Source organism: Cyprinodon variegatus, unplaced genomic scaffold (genome assembly GCF_000732505.1).
Source record: "Cyprinodon variegatus isolate N-32 unplaced genomic scaffold, C_variegatus-1.0 Scaffold453, whole genome shotgun sequence".
In the NCBI taxonomy this organism is placed as follows: Eukaryota; Metazoa; Chordata; class Actinopteri; order Cyprinodontiformes; family Cyprinodontidae; genus Cyprinodon; species Cyprinodon variegatus.
The window spans coordinates 178,687-190,272 of record NW_015150906.1 but is presented as its reverse complement, the minus strand read 5'-3'; the positions used below and the strand labels follow the sequence as shown (position 1 = coordinate 190,272).

Genomic DNA, 11,586 nt, shown 5'->3' with positions numbered 1-11,586 from the left:
TGGTGTCGATGTGATCAACCCGACTGACTTTCAATAAGCACTAAATGTCACAACGTTGTCAGACACTATTTTCTGTCGGATCGGACTCAAACTCGGTGTGTTCTGGCCTTTGAGATGGACGACAGCTCCTCACCTCCATGGGGTAGATGCTGCTCTGAGCGATGGCTCCAGCCAGAGAGCCGGACACAAACCTCTCCGTCATTCCCAGCGTCTCCTGGTTGCTTCCGATGAGCCGTTTTATCTGCCGGACAGCGGATCAGACGTCACTCAGCGGGAACAAACCGGGTCAGTTCCGGGAGACTCGGACCTGCGTTCTGACCTGCTCGTACGCCATGAACTTGATGGCAGACTCCGGAGCGATTTTGATCACGTTGATTCCGTTTCCTCTCCATAGCGACCTCACCCCGCCCTCTCTGACCATCTGGAGGAACCCGCCGGCGATGCGCATGCTGTTGCTTTTGGAGGCGTGAACCTGAGTAGAAATGGTTGGTTTAGATTCAGTTGCTCACTCCGGTGACAGTGATGCAGATTCTGGGTCATGTTTTACCTGCATCAGAACTTTAAGCCTGTCGAGAGGCGCCGTACAGGTCCGGGACACGGCTCCCGCTCCACCACCAGCCACCAGGTGCCGCCACCACATGCCCGTTTTCTTCTCCTCTGCTGTGAACTCATCAGGGACGATTATACTCTCACCAACGTCCAGGATCTGTGGAAGGAGCCGGCATGTTCAGACGGCTGCAGTCCCAACAGGAACCACGACCCAAAGGCAGAACAGTAGCTGAGACCTCCTATCAGGTTAGCAGGGGAGAAACATTTAGGTTACCGTGGAGTGTTTCCAGTACAGGATGATTTCAGGAATGTTGTCCGCAGGATGCAGCAGGTGATAATCTCTCCACTCGTCCCAGTCGATGGTCATGGTGCCATTTTTATCCATGCTGCAGGAGGAAGGAGAAGAAATAGGTGACGGTTTGGTGGAAAACGGAACAGAAAGGTTCCTGTCGACATGCACGGCTGGGACGTTCCCAAAGCTGCGGCCTGATGGGAACGCCATGCTAAAAACTCACAGCGAAGAAGCTCGGGCTCTCTGATTTATCAGAGATTATCGGCAGAAAACAAAAAAAAAGCATAAGAAGCAGCTTGTAACAACAACAGGCAGCAGCAGTTTGTGCAGCAGGAGCTCGACAGGCAGACCAAGGAAGCTGCTACTTACTACAGGACCGGGGTCCAGATAAACCCCGCCCTTATTCTGAGGCAGCCCAAACAAACAGGACAGACAGACACAGGGTTAGACACACAGAGAAGAAACAGCTGTAACAGTTCAACTGTCCCCTGGTGGGACGTGACACACATATGGCCTGACGATGACCCACTGGACTGTCCACCCGACCCAGCGGGCCTCATTCAGCTAAAAACGAATGTAGGAATCGTTCCACATGCATAGGTGTCAAGTAACAAAGTACAAATACTTAATTACCTTATTTTAGTAGACATTTTGGCTAATGGAGTAATTATATTTTAGACAACTTTTTACTTCTACTCTTTCTATTTTTTGCGATTATCTCTACTTTCTACTCTTTACAGTTTAAAAATAGACTCATAAGTTTTGTTGTGGCTAAGCCGACGCTTAAAGCCACTGGAGTGTTTTTAAACCGGGATCTTATGGTTGACGCAAATTCGCCGGGGTGAGATGGTAAACAGGAAATGTCCAGACGATGTTCTTGCAGTTAAAAGCTGTTTTTTCTCACACAAACAGAAAAAAAAAAAATTACACAAAGGGCCAGTTGTGGGTTGACAGCTTTTCCCGGCCAAGCTGTCAAAACCGATTATCTTTTTTTAGGAACACGCCCATACACACATCATTTCCTCTCTTTTATAGGGTTTGTACATATTGGCTTCTACAAGTTTTGTTTTATTTGAGCTTATTTTCGTTATGGCCTGTTGGCATTGAAAAAAAATAAAAACCATCAAAACAATTTATTTCATCCAGATAATTTAATTTCTTTGTGGTTGGACTCGGTGCTGCCCCAACTTGTTGCTCACAACGTACCAAAATAAATAGTTTTTCAAGATGATGCAAAGTTAAATTTGACACTGTTACCATTAGTAGGGTTGTCAAAAGTACAAAAGTATTGATACTCAAAAAAGTATCGATACTGAAACGTATCCGGATACAATACTCATTTTTAAAAGTATCGATACAGTGCTACTACCAGTGGCACCTAAACAGTCATTCATCTAAAGTGCACTTTCATCTGGTTTGGTCTGCCGCGGTTTCCGTAGACTCGTGAACGCGCATTTAGGAAATCCTATACACTACTGTTTATGCTCTAAAAACATTCTAAATGACTTCGTTTCGAGTAAATTCTGGACGCTACCCACTCAGGAAACTTGGAATACATTGGACGAGCAGTATGGAGGAATATTGACACGTTTTTTGTGGACTTTTATGGACCTTTCTGCCTCGGGCGCCATAGACCTCCATTATTTGAATGTCAGCAGACAGCAAGAAGCCTCCCAGATCTCCAGATGCATTTGAGATATCAAAAAAGTACTCCAGAGTGTTGTTCAGCATGGGGGTGAGTAGAAAATGAAGGCTAATCATGTTTTGGGTGTACTATTCCTTTAAGACCTTAATAAACAGTCAATTTAGCTTTTATAAATGGTTTAGATTCAGTTTAGAAATTATTCAAATGATTAGCCAACATCAATAAACTGTTCATATTAATAATGGTCTCTTTAATATTTATGAATGATGGTTTTATAGTTTCATAGTATATCAAATATTTGAGTCATGTTTTAGTTAAATAATCTGATCTTTATGTATTTCATAAAATTTTATATTAATGTATATCACGATATATTGCCACTCACTATATATATTTATAGGATCAAATAAAAAAAAAGAGAGCAGTCAGAGAGGCTTAGCCTGGCTGGACTCGGATCAGGTGAGGATTGCTGTAGTACTATAGTGTACTTGTAGGCTTTAAATAGAACAGTTAACCAGTAGTACGGTTGTTTGGACAGTACTACTCATCTCGTGTGATTGCTCATTATCGATACACCTTGTTTACCTCGGATCCATCATAAATAACTGTGTTCAAATAATGGTTTTCTGTTATTTTTATAATTTTGTGCTCATAATTATTATGTCTGTTGATTAACTGTACAAGAAAAATGTATTGTTGCATTAAAGTCCAGAGGGGTTTTTGCTTCGGAGTGAAAGTGGATCCATGGTCTGTTCATGTAGTCTACTTTTAAACTTTTAAACACTGCGTTAGGCGCAGGTGGAAAAAAAAAAAAAAAATAGCATCCACAAATTCAGAGAAGCAGCGATTGCTTCGTATCTTGGAAGCTTCAGATGGAGTCGCTCTGACAGACTGGAGCTGCTGTGATCAGCTGGGAAGGAGCTTAACCTTTCAGTGGACCAGAGGGTTAAGGTGCAGTGTAGTAAAAATGTAAACGAGACTGAGTTTGGATCCATCAACCTTTCTAGCTGGAAAATAATCTTTTTCTTTTGCTGGATGATAAAAGTGTTCAAGTATGTGATCAAACAGAACTGAAGGGGTTCAGGTATAAACTCTCTGGGATTTGGATCTGATAAAGATTATTTGGGTGTAAGTGAGTCTATATTTAAATGGATCCCGTTGTCCTGGTAACGGTTCCCGAGGTCTGATAACGGACGGTGTGTGAGGTTTATCTAATGTCGGTTAGGTGGTCATAATGTTCTGGCTGATTGGCTTCAGTTGACTCAGTAAAAACAGAGCAAACAGCTGAGAGCCTGGAGAGCCTTTCAGATCCTCCGCTCTGCTGAACATCGTTCATCAGTGACGGATCAGAACATTTAATGGTCAGGAGGAACAGGAGCTGTGAGATCTGATCAAAGCAGGGAGCCCCGTCCTTTAAAACCTGAAGCTGCTAAAGATTCAACTTTAAAATCAGACTGTAGGGATAACAGGTGGGATGATTTATGTCTGGGTCCGTCACTGTGCCGATCTGCGGCTTTAAAAGTTCAAACCGTTCTGACTAATAAATCCAGCTCCCTGATCAGACTCAGCCTGATGGACCTTCTGCTCAGTTTCCTGGAGCCGCAGCTTAAAAACATGCTTTTGTTCTTTAAAACTACATGTAGTTACAGACTTGTCCAGCAGGGGATGAACGTTTTAGTCGCACATACTGTACGATATTTATGTTTTCTTAAGACAAGATTATTTTCTTGATGAATTATTAGACTGTTGAAATAAAAAGAGATTCTGAGATCAATGCAGAATAAGAGTATACATTTCTACGGAAGAGGATTAGGGCCACTGAAAAAAAAAGGTAACTGATTTTTAAATTTTATTTCAGTTTAACATGGGAAAAAAGTCAGATTTCAGACTTTTTTCTAGGAATTCTGACTTTAATCTCAGAATTCTGACTTTTTTCTCAGAATTCTGACTTTTTCCCCCCATATTAAACTGAAATAAAATTTAAAAATCAGTTTTTATTTATTTCAATATGGGAAAAAAATATTCTGACTTTTTTCTCAGAATTCTGACTTTAATCTCAAAATTCTGACTTTTTTCTCAAAATTCTGACTTTGTTCTTAGAATTCTGACAGCTAACAAACATGTTAGCATCAAGCCATAGCCATGTCTGTTTTGGAGACTAGCTCTCTTGTTTTAATGACCTTCTGCTCCTCCATTAATGAGGGGACCCCTCAGGGACGTAAAAAGTTGCCTAATTCCGTCATTTTCCACCAATGTGTCACTGGCCACCTCAAACAACTCACATCTTTGTCAGTGAAGCTGAGTGCTCCCACATCTCTTCCTTCATGGTGCCCATCTACATTAAGATCCAAAATTCTGAGATTAAAGTCAGAATTTTGAAAAAAAAGTCAGAATTCTGAGAAAAAAGTTCTCAGATTAAAGCCAAAGAAACAAATAAAAAGAAAGGAAACAAAACTTAAAAGAACATCAGTCAAACTTTTGAGCCTTAGTGCTCAGAAGCCACACAGAGATAACTGCTTATCCTCTGAACTTGTAAGCTAAATATTTAGTTAGCATTAGCATCAGCGGACCTGACAGCTGGCAAACGGTACAGAAGGAAAGCTGGCGAGCGACTTTGTTTCACTTAATGGTTGGGAAGATTAACACCTTAAAAAAATAGCACATAAATTGAGTAATCAATTAAACACAAAATACAAAACTGAAATCCAGAAAGTAAAAAGCAAACAACCAACACATTACTTATTAAACATAAAGTTAAATAAATGAGGAAATAAATTAGTTCTAAATCTGTTTCTTTATTCGTTCATCAAAATAAATAACTTACTGCTGGTTGAATTTTTGATGTATTTCTTAATCTTGCGTTGTGATATAATTTAGTAGGCGGGACCTGTGCTGCTATCTGCAATCTGATTGGTCAGCTGTTAAGCTGCTGTGGAAACGGATGCACAGGTACAATAGGTTCGATAGGAATGTGATTTGCAGGATCAGATATAGAAATATTTACTTATTTGATTCCAGTATTAAAACCTTTGATCCTTGACCTAATCTCGTTTAGGTCTCAGATGATTCTGATCTTTCTGAGCTTTCAGAGTAACATTTGGAAACGCTGCATTTAAGTACCATTCTTGCAAGACCTCAGAAGGATCAACTTCAGAACCCTTTCTGACTGCTAATCAATGGGTCCTCACCTTCTCAGAATCTCCTCAGCCTGTTCCTCAGAGATGTTTATGCCCAGGTCCCGCAGGGACTGCATGATCTCCTGCGAATCGATCCTGCCTGAAACACACGGACGGGGTCAAAGGTCAGCGGGCGTTCCTGATCGCTGCCTCAGCAGAGTCAAGCAAAGCTCTCCACCGACCCAAACTGAAGCCGTCTGCTCCCAGACGGAGGAAACTCTGGGAAATTCTGGATCAGTGTGAGAACCTCAGCGTGCTCCTCACCGTCGTTCTTCTTGTCCAGGCTCTTGAAGACCAGCCGCAGTTTCTTCTCGTGGTCTCTGAGGTAATGAACGAACTCTTCGAAGTCCAGCTGCCCGTCCTGGTCTTTATCTCCTGCTTTGACTATTTTCTGAAAAGATCAGAGACAGAAAAGGAGAATAAGAGGCGACTGGAAACAGTCTGAAGACGTGTTGTTGCAGACAGGCTGTTCTTCCTCCCCACTATCACCACATGCTTGCCTATTAAGATAGATTTCTGTAAACCTTAAAGACTCAATCAGCTGGATTTCATTAGAGGGAAACTTTTTAAAAGCAAGGGTTGCTCAGGACTCGGTGAAGATAGAAGTCTTTTTCCAATCCACAAGTCATAGCTTTGGTTCCAGCTTCCTTCAGCAACATGTTACATCCTCACTGACTGCCCTCCTCTATGCAAATCACCATAAGACAGTCGATGGGTCCGAATCCACCAACTGCATCCTCCAAAGGTCAGGTTCTTTGGGCTGTTTACATCATAGCGCGGCGCCAAAGTCTGTTCGGATTCACAGGGCTCCCCCGTATGCGGCCTTTTTTTTCATCCAAGGACAGGTCAGGTGTATCATTCATGGACTACCGTATCCCATAATTCATTGCAGGTTGAAGCGAGCCGGCTGCTCCGTGCTTAGAGGAAAAAGGTAAATGGCGCAGAACAGCGATTTTTTTAAGCGCAGGTTAAGATAATACGAAGTATGTGAATAGTTTCAGATAAGTTGCGGTTTATTGGAAGGTTTTGTCTGTCTCTGTCTAAATGGGTTTGGCTGACGTTGAAGCACAGATTCCAAAATCTCTGCAGTATTGGGACTATAAATCTGATATCTGAGATGACGGTACTGCTGCTGAAGCTCCTCAACAATGAAATGAACACACAGAACAGTAGTGAGGAGTTCGGCATCCATTCTTTGCAGCTTTGTGCATCAACTGTCGAGGTTGCTAGGCGACATGTGAGGGGCGGTGACAGCTGGACGGATTTGAATCTAAAACCGAACTCCAGTCCAGGTGGGTCGAGTCCGTCCGAGGATGCAGCCGCTGGGTTCAAACACAGCCTGTGTGTTTCTTGTCTTAATGTGTGAAGCATCCAATCAGAAATCAGGGTTCTATAGGAGACAACTAACCCCGCCCACCGAGCTTGAAGGGTGGGGTCTATAGTTCATTATTATATGAATCTGCTGGGCACATGCCATGAAATAAATAAATAGAGTGAGAAATCATATGTGTATTTAAATGAATATATTATAATAACTGACATTTAATTTTGGCTGAGACAATTAATTGTAAAAAAAATGTTTTTAAACAAATGTAAAACTAATTTAGGAATTAGATTGCTACCTAAAGTAATGATCACAGGCAAAAACAAACCACTTAGAGCAGTAATTAAGACAAAACTCAGAGAAAAAGTAACATTTGTAAATGTAAAATAAAAAATCTTATTAGTACATACATGCATAGGCAAGTATATTTACTTTACAAGTTTTCAGCATTTATATTAAAAATGTCTAACTTGTTTCTTTAGAAATTTAATTTGCTTCTTATTTTGATGAGTTTATAAAAAAATCAATATATTAATTGATTGCTAAAAGTAGCAGCAGGCATACATTGAATTATTCAATGTTTTCATTAAAACAGTACATTTAATTATTTAATGGTAAATTCAAATCTTCAGTCCCCTCTGAGGCTCCATAATGATTAGACTATTTTAAAGTTGGATCCTCAGTCAGCTCTTTTCTCAGGACCGTTCCCCCGGGTCAGAGAGCGGACCTCCAGAGGAGCTCCAGGTATCCCGAGGTGTTACTGTACCTTCTGTAGATCTGGAGGCACCGCTGTTAGGATTAAAATCCGGGTTTTCTTGGGAGCAGAATCCTCACTGCTGGGCGGGTTGAAAGTTTTTCTCTGGAGAACAACCTGGAGCATCTCACAGCTTCCAGCCTCCTCAGACTGTTGGTCATCTGCAGACTGGTTCCCAGCAGGCTCGCTGTGAGCCCCGCCGAAGACTGATCGGCTGAGGAAAGTCAGGAAGTCCTGGAGCATCCTGAAAGCAGCTCCCAGTCCAACAGAAGGAGTGAAGAAGACCAGCTGGAGTTCAGTTTGTCTCTGATGTCCAGATCAGAACCTCCTGCAGCATCGTTTTCATTTACAGCCCAAAACCTGATAGAGTTCCTCCTCAGCAGGAAGGAAGAGACAAAATGTTCCCGGCTGCACCAGAACTCCTGGGTGTCCTGCGTTCATCGATTCCAGCAGCTGTGCTCAGGAATATCCAATCCAGAGAGACGAACTGATTCAGCATCAGCAGCCGGTGAAACGCAGCACAGTCATCCTCCAGAAAGCTGCATCCTCACTGCAGCCCGGCGCGGCCAATCAGCTCAGCCCACACTGCAGGGTCCTTCTGAGGATCAGCCAATGACAGCTGGGATCGCAGCATGGAGACGATCTGATGCCTTTAACGGTGCGTCAGAGCAGCAGGAGGGGGAGGGGGTGAACTGCAGGGTTTCCCCTCCGTCACGCCTCCTCCCTCCCTGGATCCTCCCGCTGCGCCGGCTCACACTCAGTCCAAGAACCTGTCAGCATCCAGAAAGCTGAACCTGCAAAGCTCAGACACCCTGATAGAGCTGAGCAGAGTTCCTCCTGCAGAAAATCTGCAGCATGTCTGCAGAAAACAGACTGAACTCTCTGACCTGTCAGTGGGAAGCAGCCTTAAACTCAATGTCCACTGCTCTCAGTATCTGAACTTTAAGAAGGCGATTCCAGAACAATCAAGCTGGATTACTTTTTTAGAGCTTCAGCCACAGCCACTAATGTAAAGCATAATGCATATCTACAAACTTATTTATAAAAAAAAAAAAAAAAAAGAAAACTCAGCTTCTGTCTTTCTATGAAGCCGGCTGGTGTATGTAGATTAATGGGGACTCCAGTGCGCCGCTGTGAGGAATATCTGCAGACAACAGCACAGTGCTGCCATATTAGTGACTTTGTTGCTAAACTTGGGGACTTTTCTGAAGCCTTTAGCAAAGAGAACAGGGAAGAAGCCTTCTCTGTTTTCCCTTAGCTAATGTATAGTGCCAATAAGCTGCCGATGATTCTGCCCTGGGTTATGAATATCTAAATTAGGGATGCAACTGATGATTATTTAGCAATTCGATTAATCTGTTGATTATTTTTTCGATTAAGCGATTAATAATCGGATAGCCAAAGGCTCCTTAAAGGAGATTTTTGTATTATTTTAAACCAGGTGAATGTGACACTAAAACTTTTCCACTTGATTTATTGATAGAGCATATTGACAGATGGAAATTAGTATTTTTTTTTGTTATTTTTTATGTTCTATATTTTTAGGTTGTTGGATTATTCGTCTTATTTTTCATTTATTGATTTTTGCGTTAACTGTCTTCTTACTTGGTCATTGTTTATTGTTGTATTGAGTCTTTAGGCTGTACTGAGTGCCTTTATTTTATCGAGTTTGTGGCTGAGTATATTAATTTTTTTCATTTTGTGTTAAAATATATTTTTTTTTTTTATTTATTTTTAGTCCTCTTTTTTTTTTTTTTTTCGTTTTCTTTTGTTTTATTTCCTCAAATGTTTTTTTTTTTTTTTTTTGCCTGGTTTAATTTCCTATCATTATTTTTTGTCCTTTGAATGTTTTTTTGTTTTGTTATTTTCTTGTTAGTCTTCTTTTTCTAAGTGTTTCTCTCTTTTCTTTTTTTTTTGGTCTAGTTCCTTTTGTTAACGATTAATCGATTACTAAACTAGTTGACGATCATTTCAGTAATCCAATTAACTGTTTCAGCTCTAAATATAACATTAACTTCCTTTTTAAGTATCTTCTTTTCTCTAAAACTTTTACTCTTAAATAAACTTAAATTATCAAATAGCTTGAATCATTTATTCACCTCATAATTGCGTCTTTGTTGTCTATTTTTGCTGTTGCTAAGATTAATGTATATAGAGTGGATTCAGGCAATGTCAATAAAAAATAAAATCATAAATTTTTTTGTAAAGTAAGGTTTACTTTCAGCTACAAATTTAAGCATTATTTCATTATAGTTCTGCTTAAGATGCGCATGAACGCCTGTTAGCCGAGTCCTACAGGAAACCCTGCTTTGCTTTGACATTTATCACAACTTTGTGTTGAAGAGAAAAAACAGCAGTTAGCAAAGATAAACAACAGCTGCGACTGCTGAGTGAGGTTATTTGACCTCTGATATAAGGAGTGAAACTTTCAATTCAAGCCAGACTGGAAGGCTCATTTAGGGTCCGTTTGGTTGAGGACGTGCAGCACAGCCGTACAAAATACAGGAAAGGTTTCCATGGTCTAAGATAACTAACAATGGGTCAGGGCTCTGAATTTGTAAAATCAGTCAAATGGGAAGAAATGTAAAAATAAAAAGTAAAAAATACACGATATCAGTAGTTTCATCTCTGAAAATAAAAGCTTAGAAGTAAGGACAAGTTACAACTTTTGAAATTTACAAATACGAATTCACTCCCGACGAGGCGGTTATAATCCTGAGCGTTTTTCGCCAAAAGCCTTTAAATGAAAAGAGGTCGAAGACAAAAACAAATCCATCTTAAAATAAGTGCGTTTTTTCTTGAAGTTAACAGGTAAATGGGAGATTTTGTCATTGGACCAAGACCATTTACATTTAAACTAAGAAAAAAAACAACTGCAGTCTCATATTTCAAGTCCATAATGTTTAAATATCTATTTTCTAGGTTAAAAATGCAAATTTCTTTGCTATATCATTATTAACCTACTCAAATTAAGGCTGAATACACTTTTTCTAAGACAAGTTTACTCATTTTTGGATTGTTTTTGCATCACTGAAAACGACATTTCGTCCAAGATTTTCCATCATTGCTTGTGCTTTTTGTCTTCTTCTAGTTCAAAACTGATTGGCAAACAACCTCTAAGTGCATTACTGCAACCAGCTGGTAAAGAGAATAACAGCTTCATCAGGGAATGCAGATTCCTCCTGATTTTTACTTATGTTGTTGCAAAGTTGTAACTTTTAAACTTTTTTGCTTTGTGGGTAGTTTTGAAATTGCCAGGATGGACTAGTGCGAGTGAGACGTTTGTCAAAGCAAGAGTCAATACCTTACCCTTTGTTTTTTACGAAAGTCAATGCATAGTTTTATCTGTAGGATAAATGCATCTGGCATTATCTCACACCAAACGTAGTGCAATCTGATACCAGTCTAAACTGTGGAGACACTGGTATTCCCATCTCCTTAAATCTCCTATCTAATTGTAACTTGTAGTTGTATTGTACTTTTTAAACCTGTATTGTTTTATTTTGATCTTATATATTAATTGGACCATGAGTCCAGAATAAATGAAGAAAAAAAGTAAATAAGAAAAGTAAGAAAGAAAGAAAGCAAGAAAGAAAGGAAAGTAAAAAATTAAAATAAGAAAAGTAAGTAAACAAGTAAGAAAGAAAGGTAAGTAAAATATAAGAAAAGTAAATAAGAAAAGTGAGTCAGTAAACGAGTAAGTAAGCGAGAAAGAAAGGTAAGTAAAAAAATAAAATAAGAAAAGTAAGTAAACAAGTAAGAAAGAAAGAAAGGTAAGTAAAATATAAGAAAAGTAAATAAGAAAAGTAAGTAAACAAGTAAGAAAGAAAGAAAGGTAAGTAAAAT

General features: G+C 39.9%; 1 protein-coding gene across 1 annotated transcript in view; it reads right to left on the bottom strand.

Moving 5' to 3' along the window:
- LOC107093914 (calcium-binding mitochondrial carrier protein SCaMC-2-like) overlaps positions 1-11,586 on the bottom strand; it is a 24,226-nt gene that overhangs the window by 4,737 nt on the left and 7,903 nt on the right. The window contains exons 2-7 of the mRNA XM_015389261.1: positions 5,927-6,053; positions 5,675-5,762; positions 824-935; positions 548-706; positions 320-472; positions 134-241 (exon numbers count right to left, since the gene is read on the bottom strand). Coding sequence (XP_015244747.1) covers positions 134-241; positions 320-472; positions 548-706; positions 824-935; positions 5,675-5,762; positions 5,927-6,053 — 747 coding nt within the window. The remainder of the gene's footprint in view (positions 1-133; positions 242-319; positions 473-547; positions 707-823; positions 936-5,674; positions 5,763-5,926; positions 6,054-11,586) is intronic.